We start from the raw sequence: 14,453 nt of genomic DNA, 5'->3' as shown, positions 1-14,453 counted from the left end.
ATTAGTATTTATCAGAGAACTGAAGTTTCCTGAAAACACAGGAAATACTATTTGAGCCCAAACTGACGGATCGCAGTTTAAAAATATTAGTATAGATATATATTTAAAGTACCAGAAGTAAAAGTACTCATTCTGCAGAATGTCACATTTCAGAATAATATTTTATTATTAGGTTAGAATTATTGATGCATTCATGTGTTCATCATTTTACCTCATTTACACACCGCCGGGTACTTTAATAATACACCATCATTCACTGGTTGATTAATATTAATACTCTGAATCTGCAAAGTAACTACATCTTTAAATATAGTGAAGTAAAAAGTTCAGTATTTGCTTCTGAGATGTGAGATACTGAAGTACATACCTGTACTGAAGAGTAATCCTTGAGTAAATGTACTTCGTTACTCTCCAGTGCAGCACATTGAAGCTTTACCTGATCGAAACTTTCCATCAGTGTGTGTGTGTGTGTGTGTGCATGCGTGTTTACCTGATTCCTGATGTGATGACATCAACAGTGTGATCACATGACAGCACACAGCCAATCTGCAGCAACGAATATTTGTTATTTATTTAATCCAAACATACAAAACAAACCCACCAATCACAGCAGAGTGTGAGGACATGTGGTCCCACGCAGAGAAGAAAGAAATCTGCTTTATGTGATTAACACAAGTGAAAGAAAACAACGTGAAGCAGCGAGCAGGAAACACCTGAGCAGCCTCCTCTTCCTCCTCCTCCTCCACCCACCAACAGAACACATGATCTATGTTCACTGCAGGAACATGAACAAAGCCGCCATGATTGAACCCTTTTCCACTGCAGGAACCGAAGCCGCCGTCTCTGCTGCTGATCTCAGTCCAGCACATCAGCAGCCGCCCATCCTGATTGGCTGAGCAGATGTGACCACGGCATCTTATTCGACCAGGACGACCTTTAATGGGACTCTCCCGTGATGCGAGCAGCTCTGAGAGGCTGAACTGAGGCCAGAGATGCTCGAAAAACAAAAGATGACTCATTTCAAGCTCTGATGCTTTGAAACGCTGTAAATTTCCTGTTCAGGTCACAAAAATACAAAATACTGTCCTGATTCGTCTATCTGAAAAACGCCATCATTGACTTTGGCGATGATGTCATAATCTGTGACTCAGGACGTGAGGGGGCGGGGCGACGCCACATGACACAGATACAGACACGAGGTTCAGCACGTACGTTTGTCACCTTCACCAACTTAAATTAGCCTGTTAGCATGCTAGCATTTCCTAATTAGCCCTAAACGTCATTAGTTTTGCAGCTATTCAGACAAATGAACACTTTGACCTGATGGTGGCGCGACAGGAGAAGGATCAGCATCGTCAGAAGAATTCATCTGGACCGATGGCTGGATGCGTTCTCAGCCCAGCGTCGCGTTCCTGCAGTGGAAAAGATCATTTTCAGATCGCACAGCGCTCTGACGGAGGAACCTCGGCTCTTCGAGAACCACCGCAGATCCACCAGAAACCATCAGATCCACATTTCATGGGAGCATTTTACAGAAAGCTCGGACTCCCGACACATTCCACCTCGCCTTTTTCTCCATCTGAAGTCACAGAACCTGGCGTTTAGTGTCCCCGCTGTGTCGCTCGATGGAGAGTCCTCGAAGCGGAGACGAAGACGAAGACACTGTCCCCTGGTTGTCCGAGCTTATCCGACAGTTTCTAACAAAAAAGTTTCAACCAGAAAACATCTTTTCTCTAAAACTTCATTCACATTATCTGTTTCGTTTGTCTGATAGACAGCTGGACGTCGACGCCATTCTGTCCCGTCTATGGCTCTGCTTGGTTCTACGTGTCCCAGAATCCCCCGCTGTCTGTCAATCATTCAGGCCATCGAGGAGGTTTCAGTGTTGTCAGTCAGACCCGAACGACCGACAGTCCATCCGGTCTCTTTGACAGCGCTGCAGCGGGGGTGTCGGGACCGGGGGCAGAGGTCAGATGTGTCGAGGGCACCACGCTCCCTCCAAGGCAGCCATGTTGATTCCTCTCAGGTCGCCGAAGTCATCGCCGTCTCCGTCGCAGTACTCGCCGTCATCGTCGTGGTCGTCAAGGCGAGGCGTGAAACTGGTCGACGCCTTCTGCTGCAGAGGTGTTAGTCAGGAACAGTCGGCGTGAATAACAAGCTTCATCGTGTACGACAACGACAGCACGCTGCTTCAACCGATCACAGTCTGCACAGGAGTCCTACATGTGTGGAAGTCTGTGTACTAGTATGTGTAGTAGCATGTGTAGTAGCATGTGTAGTAGCATGTGTAGCAGTAGTATGTGTATGTATTTGACTTTACCGTTCGAACGACCGGCTCTCTGAAGGGAGGACAGACCATGTGGAAGCGAGGGATGGCCACGTGGAAAACTTCCTCTTTATTGGCTACAAAAGAAACAACGACAACAGTTGAAGAACTACAACTGCTGCAAAGCTAAAGAACTACAACTGTTCAACAAGTCCAGACTGGACAGTACAGAAGTGGCCAGTGGAGAGGTTACCCAGTCTGTGGAAGGTGTAGTGACCCTCCATGTACTCTGACGGGGTGGAGAAGGTGGTGCAGCTGGCGTACTCGTGGACTTTTCCAGGTGTCATGACCGGAAACTCTCCTGCACAGACACAGACACAGATTCAGCGGGTAAGATCAGCTGATCCCAGTGGAGCTGTGCAGCTGGTCACATGATGCGAGCAGCGTACCGACCACGCCGGGTCCCTGGACCTCCTCCACGTTGCCGTCAGAGGTGGTGATTTTCCAGTAGCGGCTGTCGAGCTGACAGGCAGCTTCAGGCGAGGCGCCGTTCGACATCTCTATTCTGTAAACACACATTCATTAAAGCACAGGCGTCACGTGGAGCGTATGTACAGACGGACAGACGGACGGACGGACAGAAAGGCACCTGATGCGGTAGGTGAAGAAGAAGTGTGGTGGATGGACGGAGGAAAGCTCTGGCAGGAAGGAGGTAGAAACAGAGACGGTGATGTCACCGGTGGTCGCCACGCAGCCCTTATCGTGCACATACCTGCAGACACGCGTGCACGTTTTTTGTTTTTAAAAGAATTCTGGATCATTTGGCTGAAAGAACACAGAATGTATTTCACGGTTTCTACCTGAAGATCTGGTCTCTGATGATTGGGTATTCTCCTGTGACCACGTTGTGGACGTAGGTCGTGAACCACTCCAGGAAACAGGAACCTGAACACAAACAAACAAACAAACAAACAAACAAACAAACAGTTTGACCACAAAGCCCCACATACGTTTGCAGAAGTCTGACATCATCATCATCATCATAATGATTCTGGATTCTGTCACTCATTATTATTCTTTGTCTGACTTCTGTTTGGGAATGTAAACAGGAAGTAAAATGTTGTCAGTTCGGTTCTGATTTTTTTTTTTTTTTTGGCAGATTGTTTGTATTTACAGTCTGCTGAATGAGCCGTTAGCAGCTAATGTTTCATCAGAGATGGTGATATGTTCACAAAGTCACATTGAAACTAAAAACAAGTGAGATGAGATGAACGAATGACCTGTGATGAACATGTCGATGGCTGAAGGATCCTGAGCCGTCTGATCCTGAAACACAAACACAGCAAACATGTTCGTTAGCATAGTTTACCCTCTGCTTTGTTCGCAACACACACAAAGAAAAACGTCTTGTTTATCATCATTTCTGGATGTAACAATAACTCGTCATGAAATAATTAGACCTGGACGCCTGACAATGGACGAATGGACAAGCTTGCTGTTAGCTGAGATTTAACACTTGTGTTAATTTAAACTTCCAAGAAACGACGTCTGATATAAGATCATGTTGACGTCTCGACTGAATTCACAAACATTTTTCAGTTTCCTGTTTTGGCTTCAACTTTTCTGAGTGTTTTTCCTCTCTGTAAAGCCCTTTGTGACATTTATTCTGAAAGGCGAGGCAGACAGGAAGTTCACGTACGGGGCAGGGGTAGAAGCTCTCGAACATCCTGCGTCCCTCCGCCGGCTCCAGGGCCATGTACTGGCTGAGTCCGGTGTGGAAGCAGAAGGTGAGCGGCAGGCAGCGTCTCATCCCCTTCCTCTGCTGGAAACCTCCGGCCGCCGTCTCCACATCCAGCAGGACCTCCGACCGGTAGTGGTTGGACAGGGACATGCTGCCCATCAGCCTGAGGAAGAACGGACAGGCAGGTTAGACAGAGAGGCGACCAGAGTCAGGGAGACTTTGTCAGACGGATACCGACCCTGGGATCACCAGCTTCTGTCCGTTGTGGATGCGGTACGAGCAGCGGTAGTCGTCTGGGAGTCTGCAGCTGATCTGAGCCTCGATGTCGTTAAGCTCCACCTCTGTGGCACCCTCTGATGAGCAAAACAAACATCACGTTAAAATCTTTCACAGGGCTGTCAAGATGTCTGCTGTGTTTGTGCTTCAGCTGCAGCACATGATCACATCTGATGACTTCCATCCTCTTCGTGACTGTTTGTGCGGTTTGCCGTCACCTTTGAGCGACGCGATCATGCGAGGACACCTCTGCTGCAGGAAGCTCTTCAGCTGCTCCCACGCTCTCTTCAGGACCGGGTAGTACTGGATGTAGCGGCCCAGGTCCCTGTAGTACTGTTTGAACAGAGAGTACCAGGACACGCCGCTCTGCAGCCGGTCCGCACTGAACACACACACACACACACACACACACACACACACACACACACAACATAATCAGGACCAAATAATCAGTGATCAAAGGTGACGTTCAGGAGAAAATAAATGTTTTCATGTTTCCGGATGAAAACTAGCTTGTTGGCTAATTCTGTCATAGTTACAGTGCTGATTATTAATATGCACTGTCGCTGAGAAATAACCTGAATAAATAAAAAATACTGTTCAACAACCACTTGTTCCAGCAGGCAAGCCCCTCCCAAAACATTTCTGGCAAACAAACAAGACACAACAAGTTAACCAGTGAGCTTGAGATGGTTTCGACAGGCTAACTGTTTCCCCCACTTTCAGCCCTTATGCTAAGCTAAGCTAACCACGTCCTGACTCCAGCTCTGGAGAGAATTTCTTTCTCAGACTTGAACTGTGAAAGCAGCCAGCGGACGGACTCACTCTGTCAGCAGCCAGTGTTTGGAGCAGAGGGTTTTCCACAGCGGGTTGTGTTTGGACAAGTCATTGAGCCTCCTGCTGACGTAACTACAACTGGAGAAAATAAAAGAGGAGAGGGAGGAAAGGGGGGGGGGGGGGGGGAGGGAGGGAGGGAGGGAGGGGGAGGGGGAGAGAGAGAGAGAGAGAGAGAGAGAGAGAGAGAGAGAGGGGGAGAGGGAGGGGTTCAGCCACTGGTAACATTTTAACAACATGAAGCTGAGAATACTTTTGTATTTTTACTGATGATACTTTGACTTCATGAAGTTGACAATACTACTGTATTTCAACTGCGGACACTTTAATTACATGAAGCTGAGAATACTTGTGTACTTTTACTGTCAATAACTTCATGAAGCTGAGAATACTTTTGAACTTATTTTACTTTGGTAAAGTAACTGAATTCTTAATTCTTCCTCCAGGTACATTATACCCCTTGACATAATAGAAATCTGATAATAGGCGACTTGTTCAGTCAGAACAAGCTAAGAAACGTACACAGACAGTTAGCAGCTGCTAACTGCTAACTCTAAATGTACACAAGATCTTTATCACATCGAAGTCGCCATGCTAGCTCGGTGCTACACGCAGCAGTTCGTTTGACATTAGCTTAAACTTATTCATTGACAGTACTTTCATTTCCATTTATTTTCCGTCGGCACATTTATTTTTTCATGTGTGTTTTCTTGCCGTCTGTCACTCAGCAGCTTCGGCTCTGCTCACTGTCACTGCTGGGCTTCTCCGTGTTGTTGTTAGCCGCCTGTTAGCTGAGCAGCAGCCGCTAGCCCGGTCGCGTTCTGCGCCTTGTTTACTTCTGTTTTTTAATGAATACACGTTGTTTACTGTCATTTTCTGCTATGTGTGCTGGAGGGGGTGGTTGTCAGATACATACTGGATCAAGTCTCTGAAGCTCAGGAAGGATAAAATGTGCAGCAGCGGGTCTGAAGGGAGGTGATCCATCCGCAACTCCATAGAAGCCGCCATTGTTAGCAACACTTATTCTTCTTCGTGTTTTTTTTAATGATAGCTGCAAACCAACGTTAAGATGACTTACCGCCACCTGCAGTAGCCACATGAACTGTTATCACCTTTTATCCACACCTCAGGTGACCTTTTATTTGACCTTACGACACAAATTCTTGAAGGAACAACAGAAAGCAAACAGTCAATAACAATACAAAGAGCCAAATTAAACAACACTAAGGCAACAATAAACAGGTGCACCAATATATAAACAGATAAATGAAATTAAACTAAATAAGTTCACATTCCAGGGCTCATAAAACTAGTCTACACCTAAACCCACATAAAAAATGCATGTGTGATAATTAACATGTTTTCTTTGCAATCACTTTGCATTAACTTCAGCTCACAAGCCAAGAAACGACCCGCAGAGGCAAACATGAGTGTGATGTCTAAACTGACCACCAGGGGGCAGCGGTAGCCCTCTGTGCGCTGGATATCCGCAGCATTAACGAGTGAGTTAGTGGATGTTGAACTGTTGGCCTCCAGCGTGCAGCTGAATGATGTTTATTCTCAGTTTTTACCTCATTCATAAATTAGCTTCCACAGATATCCAACAGGAAGTCAGATCTCCTGATTTATTATGATTATTACTATTAAAGACATGTTAATGGAGCTCCAGCAGTCGTAGTTTTTGAATATTTACTCAAGCACTGCCCTTAAGCACAATTTTGACTTCTTCCACTTCTATACTTGTACACGTACATGTAATTCACGTGTCAAATCAAAGCATAACATCGTGTTTTGTAATGATTAAACTCACAGGATCAAACTAACTGACTTCTTGCATTTCCAACAACAGCCTTCATGTGAGGGGAAGCAAAACATGAGCAAGTTTCTTCCACAAAACCCACTGAAGTACAGCAAAAATATAAAAATCATGTCCATTTACTTTCAGCCAGAAATAGAAGCAGCTAACTCTCGATCAGCTGCCACCTCGTATGAAGGCATCACTTCAGAAAACACCACCAAAGAAACGGCGCCATGTTTGGCTCGATCAGCTCTGAGTTTCGGGGGCTTTCGACTTGGAGGTCACTGTCTTGTTCTGCTGTTTGGATGAGGGCTGAGTAAACCTCTGCGGTCCACCGGCTCCCATTGGGGAGTCGATCCAGATCACTGTTCAAGGCTGGCTCACATCTGGTGCCTTCATGAGACCAGCAGGCCACCGTAGTGCCGCCAAAGCTCCTCAGCTGTCCTCCCTCTGCACGGGCCCACATGCATATGATTCTGCATGATGAGTACTTTTACTTTTGACTGCAGGACGTTGACTCGTAGCAGAGTACTTCTACACGGTGGTACTTTGACGTTAGTATCAGCGCTGTTCAGAGTCAGGCTGCAGGTGGAGCAGCAGCCTCGTCCTCTGTGTCCAAACTGTGGACAAAGACTTTCACCTCAGTATCTGTGAGTCAATATTTGCTCCAAGTCGTGCTGAGTCAGACGGAAACTGAATCAGTGGACGTTCGGAGGGACTTCAGTTTGTGTGTCGAGCTGCAGATCTCTTTAATCACCTGTTCTCAGGCCCGTCCAGCTGCTTCTGTCTTCTGTCTCAAAGGTGTGAGCAGGGGGACGCCGGCGGGACGCTGGCGGGATGTGCCCTCTGACCTCTGCAGCCGTTCGTTTACACAGGTGACGTCTTCGTACGGAACAAAAGTTCGCACAGTCACTGCCGAGGTCACGGTGACGGCGGTGACTGGAATGTTCCGTCACTGCCAGGCCGCAAACAGGAAGCTACAGTTTGACGGTACCTGTGGCGCCGCCATCAGGTGACGGCACGTCAGGGAAGCACATCAGCGCCTGAGGGCAGCTTGTCTGAGCTGTTCCAGGCAGCATCTGGTCAAATGTTCACTCTCTGAATATCTGCTCAGCAGGTCTGCAGATTATGAGTTCTGCAGTATTACCACAGTACTTGAAGTACTGGCAGTAGATTCTGTGTACATGTACGCATGGTACGTCAGAGAGCTGCAGCCTGTCGGCCGGCTGAGTCAAAGTAAACATGCTGAGGATTCACGCTGAACATGTCCGACTCATCAGTCCAAGTCACACTTTGACCCTGCAGTCAATACCCCCCCACCCCCACCCACACACACACACACACACACACACACACACACACACACTCACACACACACACACACAGACGCACTGACAGACTGAGACAGACACAGACTGAAGAGGGACTCTGCTGGGTTTGGTTCTGGGGTTCTGCTTGCAGGTCTGGATCATGGAACCGACATCGAAACCAGCTGCTGTTCTGCTGCTGTTCGCGCTGCACGGCTGCTTGGCACAACACGGTACCTGCACCGCCGCTCGCAACTATTTACAGCAGTTTTTGTCCTCTCAAAGTATGAGAAGGAGTAATAACTCTGGCAGCAGTAGTGGTAGGAAGCTGTAGTTGTTGGATAGTCGTGACTGGGAGTGAAAAGTGGTTCTAATCATAATAATCTATATTAAAACTGTGTATTAATATATAAAGTTTACTGTGATTTATGGGCACAGAATGAAATTAAATGAGTCAGGAGAAGTTCAGGATGTATAAATATATAAAAGTACCTGGTAGTATTTCCCTCTCCTCTGCTAATTGATACTGCTACTCCACTGCCCTTCAGAGTACTTTTTACTGCACAACATTTATCAGAGAGAGACTTTTCAAAAATATGTTGAGCATAAAAAAAATAACGGTGTATTGTTACAGATTAAACTATGTGTATTTAAAGTAGTTAAACATTTAAATACTACAACAGTATATTATTCACAGGGGCCTCTTGAGAAATTAGGGGAAGTTTTACCTTCCATACTTTACGTACATTTTGCTGATAAAACTTATGTCTTGATCAATATTGTCAATGCAGTACTTTTAGTAGTACAGTATTAAGTATTGTCACATTGCAGTATTTTTACCCAAGTAAAGGATCTGAATAGTTGTACCACAGCTGACCAGACCTATTTGAAACCCACCTCCAGTGTGCTTTTGATCTACGGTCCTCTGATCTAATTTAACGTGAACTACACGCAGTGGCCAGTTTATTAGGTACACCAGGCTGAAGCTCATGCAGTCTGATGGGACGAGTCCTCCCTTCATGAAGGTTCGAACGTTCTGTTTTTGTTGAAAATGTTTGGAGTTGATCATATTATATTGAGTCTGCCCTCGCTGATACAAACAGGGTGGACAAAATAATAGAAACACCTTGAAAAACACCATAAAATGAGGCCCCTGAAAATGACCGTGACGCGGAGGTTTACCCGAAAACGTTTGAAGCTCGTAGAAATCGGTGATTCAGATTTCCTGTCTGTCTGTCCTCAGTCTTCCTCAACAGTCAGCTGGCCTCGCAGGTGCTGATCAGGAACCGTCGGGCCAATCAGCTGTTTGAGGAGGTGAAACCAGGTACGTCAGGTTTACACCAGCAAATCTGATAATTGAGTGAAATATAATCAATAAATGGTGGCGCACAAAGTGATTAGAACGAGCTCCACCTTCATCAGCTGCATCACCAAAGAGATGAAATTAAACCCTTCTGCATCATGAGTACTTTCACTTTTCTAACAGAGTATTTCTACACTGTTGCACTTTTGAAGTCAAATATCTGAGTACTTCTTCCACCACCAGACACTTTCAGGGTCCTGAGCCCGGGAACCACTGCATTACAGCGTTTTAATGTGTATTATTATTATGACGGTGCATTAGTATTTTGACTGTGTATTAGTATTTTGACTGTGTATTAGTATTTTGACTGTGTATTAGTATTTTGACTATGTACTGTTTGCTGTCAGGGAACCTGGAGAGAGAGTGCGTGGAGGAAATCTGTGACCATGAAGAAGCCAGAGAGGTGTTTGAACAGACGGACAAAACAGTACGACTCTTACGCTCACTTTGATTCCGTTCACAGTAGCAGTAGTAACAGTAGCAGTAGTAACAGTACTTGTAGTACTGCTCAGTTTCCGCTCTAACCACAGACTCTCCCTCTTCAGGAGAACTTCTGGGTGAAATATTTGGGTAAGTCCTGCTTCAGCTCACGTCTGTGTCAGAATGAAAAGTATTTATATATAAATGATGTGTTGTTATAGATTAAAGTACCAGTAGTACATGAAGTCATGAAACAACATTGAAGTAAAGAACACATTAAAGCTTCAATAACTATGGTGCAGTAATTTTTATTATTGTGACAGAAGAAGAGAACGGCCGCTTGAAATCATTGTTTCAGTACTGATCAATAAGTACCAATTATCAATATAATAATAATATAATTATATCTGATTATAAAAGCGGAGAAGAAGAAGAAGAAGAAGAAGAAGAAGAAGCTTCACTCTTTGTCCTGTTTGTGAAGTAAAGTTTAATTAGAAGTTTGCTGAACCGCAAACAAGAACAAAGTCCAGAACAGACACACGTACACAAACCTGAGTACACAAACAGCCAGCTGCCTGTCTGTCTGTCTGTCTGTCTGTCTGTCTGTCTGTCTGTCTGTCTGTCTGAACACCTGTCTGTCTGTCTGTCTGTCTGTCTGTCTTTCAGACTGTAAAGGAAATGAGATGACCAGAACAACAGACAACATCAACATGATCAGAGAGTGCATAGAAGGTAAAAACAAAAACAAACATGAAAAGTTCATCCTGTAAAACCTTCTTGTACACTGACAAAGTGTGTGTGTGTGTGTGTGTGTGTGTGTGTGTGTGTGTGTGTGTGTTTTCAGGCCAGTGTATTTCAGGTGCAGGGGTGAACTATGAAGGAAACATCAACATCACACAATCAGGGAGACAATGTCAGCACTGGAGACACAGCTTCCCACATCCCATAATAAGGTAACTAACCAGCTAATTAACTGGACAAGTAACCAAACAAGTAATTAATAAAGTACCCTGTCTGTGAGCTCACCTGTCCCTCTGCTCACCTGTCTGTCTGTGAGCTCACCTGTCCCTCTGCTCACCTGTCTGTCTGTGAGCTCACCTGTCCCTCTGCTCACCTGTCTGTCCGTGAGCTCACCTGTCCCTCTGCTCACCTGTCTGTCCGTGAGCTCACCTGTCCCTCTGCTCACCTGTCTGTCTGTGAGCTCACCTGTCCCTCTGCTCACCTGTCTGTCTGTGAGCTCACCTGTCCCTCTGCTCACCTGTCTGTCCGTGAGCTCACCTGTCCCTCTGCTCACCTGTCTGTGTGCAGGGAGTTTAACGCTTCAGAGCCAAACAGCATCCTGCACGAGAACTTCTGTCGAAACCCCGACAACCGTCCAGAGGGACCCTGGTGTTTCACCAAAGACCCGACAGTCCAGAAAGAGACCTGCAGGGTCCCCAGATGTGGCAAGTACCTGCTGGCACGACTACTTGATCACTCACTGACGAATCCGAAGCTCCGCCACAGCAGTCGCGGTTTGACGGTCAGTTTCAAGTTAAAACAACATACAAGATGACCTTTGAACACACTCTCTCTTTTCTGTCAAGGTGAGCCCTTTGTCCCGCCCACTCTGGCCCCTGAACCAGTCAGATCTGGCGACTGTTTGCCAAATTATGGCATTGACTACACCGGGGACCTGGCCGTCACCCTGAGAGGCCACACCTGTTTGCAGTGGTCGTCGCCGGAGGCCGTGGTCCTCAGCCTGGACAAGGAGTTCATCCCAGAGGTCGTCCTGCAGGGCAACAAGTGCCGCAACCCTGACAACGACCCCGAGGGCCCCTGGTGCTTCGTGGACATTTCTGGAAACCTGACGGTTGACTACTGTGACCTGGAGCTGTGTGGTAAATACTTGTACTATGAGTACACATCCACTGCGAGTAGTAGTACTACTGCAGAATGTCACACTGCTGATAGTGACCTCTCACCTCTAACTGTCCGTCTCTCCACCCGTCTGTCTGTCCACCTGTCTGTCTCTCAGAGGACCCGTTGCTTCGTGAAGAGGTCACGACAGAGACGGAGGGCAGGGAGCGCTCCGTCCTGGGGCCCGCCAAGAAACTGTTCTTCAGTCCTCGCACCTTCGGACAAGGAGAGAGCGGTGAGTCATCGGTCCGTCAGGGAACACCTGGTTGGCTGATTAATGAGCAGTCATGAAGCAGGTAGTCAGGCTAACGGGTTAGAAGCCTGGCTGAGTGACTGACTAAGCACCAGCCTTACTGGTCAGACATGTTTAACTGGTTTACGTCCAGTTTGACTGAATGAGTGGAGCTACTGTCCCTCTCTGAGACTCATGGACTGATTAACCGAAGTGATCAATTAAATGGTTGACTGACTTATTGACGACAGACCTGACATGTGCACTGACTGGCCGATTGACTGGTTTATTCACTGGTTGACTGACTGGTTTGCTGGCTGTTTGTGTTGCAGTGTGTGGACAGCGCCCCCTGTTTGAAAAGATAAACAAAATGGACGGAAAGGAGGCGGAGCTGTTGGAGTCGTACAGAGACAAACGAATCGTTGGGGGCGATGACGCCGAGGTGGCCTCAGCACCATGGTACCAACATTTCATTGACATGTCTGGTGGCAATGCTTCGAAGATGACCAGTAGAATCACATTTACTTTTGTCCTGAAGACGCTTTCATGGTTTACTGAAGGCATGAAAGTGTCTTCTGGACAAAAGTCTGAACTTGGACCACCGTTCGTCCGTCACTAAAGACGGACCGTGCTGTCGGTTGCAGGCAGGTGATGCTGTACAAACGCAGCCCGCAGGAGCTGCTGTGTGGAGCCAGTCTGATCAGCGATGAATGGATCCTCACTGCAGCTCACTGCATCCTCTACCCGCCCTGGAACAAGAACTTCACCACCAACGACATCCTGGTCCGTCTGGGAAAACACAACAGGGCCAAGTGAGACTTCCTGTCCGCATCTTTTCACGGAACACGTCGTTTCTTAGATCGGAACAAGACTGACGAGAACGTTTCCAAAACTTTACAGGTTCGAACGCGACACTGAGAAGATCGTGGCCATCGACCAGATCATCGTCCACCCGAAGTACAACTGGAAGGAAAACCTGAACCGCGACATCGCTCTGCTGCACATGAGACGGCCGGTCGCGTTCACCGATGAGATCCACCCCGTCTGCCTGCCCAACAAGAAGGTTGCCAAGACGTAAGGCCAGCTCACGACACCCTCAGCCAGCCGTTCAGCCCGTGTGAACCCTCCACACAGCTCATTTGTTTGATTGACTTCTCCGACAGGCTGATGACTGAAGGCTTTAAGGGTCGAGTGACTGGTTGGGGGAACCTGAAGGAAACCTGGAACCCAGCGGCAAGAAATTTACCCACAGTCCTCCAGCAGATCCATCTACCAATCGTGGATCAGGACATCTGCCGCAGCTCCACGTCAGTCAGGATCACCGACAACATGTTCTGTGCCGGTAACGTCTGTTTCCACATCTGATGAACATTTATTTGATAACTTTCATTTGCAGATTATCGATACAAAATACAACTAATAAATGATGATGAGTTATTACAGATTAAACACCCAGCAGTGGATAAAGTCATTTCATTATGATCCAATATTTTTCTGAAATGAGTCATTCAGCATCATGACAAAGAAAAGTATTTCTACACTGTGGTACTGATACTTTAAATCAAGTAAAAGATCGGAGAATTTCTTCCTCCACCAGCTTCAGCTCTACTTTATTGTTATTAGCAAATGCTACCATGCTAATATGCTAATCCAAGATGGTGAATATGGTAAACTTTAAACCTGCTAATGTTAGCATTTAGCATTAGCAGGTGTCAGAGCTGCAGAGACTCATCTCCAAACCAAACCGCTTCAGTTTCTTGTAACTATCAACTGTTTGTTGCAGGTTTTAAACCAGAGGACAGTCAACGTGGGGACGCCTGCGAGGGAGACAGCGGTGGACCGTTTGTGATGAAGGTGAGAGTCATCAACCAACACTTTAAGTCTCCTGTTTAACACTTAAACTGAGTATTTAAAGTTGATAACTTAAACTCTTCCTGTGGGCAAACATGAGTGGAGGCTGCAGGGTAAAAATTTAGGAAAACACAGCTGGAAACATAGAAAATGTCTCTACAAGAGAAGCTAAAACTAAAAACTAACATATTACAGTCATCACATACGAACAAAGAAAAGCCGAGCAACCTTTGTGTTCGTGTGCAGTATCCGGCAGAGAACCGCTGGTACCAGATGGGCATCGTGTCGTGGGGCGAAGGCTGCGACCGGGACGGAAAGTACGGCTTCTACACTCACCTGTTCAGGATGGGCAGGTGGATGAGGAAGGTTATCGACAAGGCAGGAGGAGACGACGACTAGACGCCGCCCCCGAAGATGATGCTAATAAACTGAGTTGACGTGGTCGCGCTGACCTCAGGTCTGATTA

General features: G+C 46.6%; 2 protein-coding genes across 3 annotated transcripts; one reads left to right on the top strand and one right to left on the bottom strand.

Annotated features, from left to right (window-relative positions):
- Positions 1-143: 143 nt before the first annotated feature.
- On the bottom strand, positions 144-6,166 carry fbxo3 (F-box protein 3). Of its 2 annotated transcripts, none has more exons than XM_076723351.1 (12): positions 6,034-6,166; positions 5,109-5,198; positions 4,502-4,665; positions 4,246-4,360; positions 3,966-4,170; positions 3,547-3,592; positions 3,127-3,211; positions 2,916-3,038; positions 2,716-2,831; positions 2,520-2,627; positions 2,321-2,403; positions 144-2,116 (listed from the first exon to the last, which is right to left on the bottom strand). In XM_076723351.1, the coding sequence occupies exons 1-12, from the start codon at positions 6,123-6,125 to the stop codon at positions 1,970-1,972; spliced, it is 1,374 nt and encodes a 457-aa protein (XP_076579466.1). In that variant the 5' UTR covers positions 6,126-6,166; the 3' UTR covers positions 144-1,969. The 2 variants fall into 2 exon arrangements, with proteins under 2 accessions (XP_076579466.1, XP_076579467.1); XM_076723352.1 differs by having other exon boundaries at positions 225-2,113; positions 6,034-6,149.
- A 2,219-nt stretch (positions 6,167-8,385) lies between these two features.
- Positions 8,386-14,386, top strand: f2 (coagulation factor II (thrombin)). Its single transcript, XM_076723006.1, has 15 exons — positions 8,386-8,455; positions 9,466-9,546; positions 9,933-10,012; positions 10,131-10,155; positions 10,672-10,737; positions 10,871-10,958; positions 11,314-11,464; positions 11,597-11,885; positions 12,023-12,139; positions 12,469-12,595; positions 12,781-12,948; positions 13,037-13,210; positions 13,300-13,478; positions 13,920-13,990; positions 14,234-14,386. The coding sequence occupies exons 1-15, from the start codon at positions 8,386-8,388 to the stop codon at positions 14,384-14,386; spliced, it is 1,839 nt and encodes a 612-aa protein (XP_076579121.1).
- Positions 14,387-14,453: the final 67 nt, after the last annotated feature.

Source organism: Chaetodon auriga, chromosome 23, assembly GCF_051107435.1.
Source record: "Chaetodon auriga isolate fChaAug3 chromosome 23, fChaAug3.hap1, whole genome shotgun sequence".
Lineage (NCBI taxonomy): Eukaryota > Metazoa > Chordata > Actinopteri > Chaetodontiformes > Chaetodontidae > Chaetodon > Chaetodon auriga.
Note: the sequence above shows the minus strand (reverse complement) of the source record. Positions and strands in the feature narration are given on the sequence as shown.

Bases quoted from the DNA above. Each gene is read 5' to 3' on its own strand.
- f2 (XM_076723006.1), top strand. From the start codon at position 8,386: ATGGAACCGACATCGAAACCAGCTGCTGTTCTGCTGCTGTTCGCGCTG. The intron at 11,886-12,022 runs GTAAATACTTGT...TCTGTCTCTCAG, and splicing joins CTGTGACCTGGAGCTGTGTG to AGGACCCGTTGCTTCGTGAA. The intron at 13,991-14,233 runs GTGAGAGTCATC...GTTCGTGTGCAG, and splicing joins GTGGACCGTTTGTGATGAAG to TATCCGGCAGAGAACCGCTG.
- fbxo3 (XM_076723351.1), bottom strand. From the start codon at position 6,125: ATGGCGGCTTCTATGGAGTTGCGGATGGATCACCTCCCTTCAGACCCG. The intron at 4,171-4,245 runs GTCGGTATCCGT...GTTCTTCCTCAG, and splicing joins CAGAAGCTGGTGATCCCAGG to GCTGATGGGCAGCATGTCCC. The intron at 2,117-2,320 runs GTAAAGTCAAAT...ACACCTCTGCAG, and splicing joins GAGAGCCGGTCGTTCGAACG to CAGAAGGCGTCGACCAGTTT.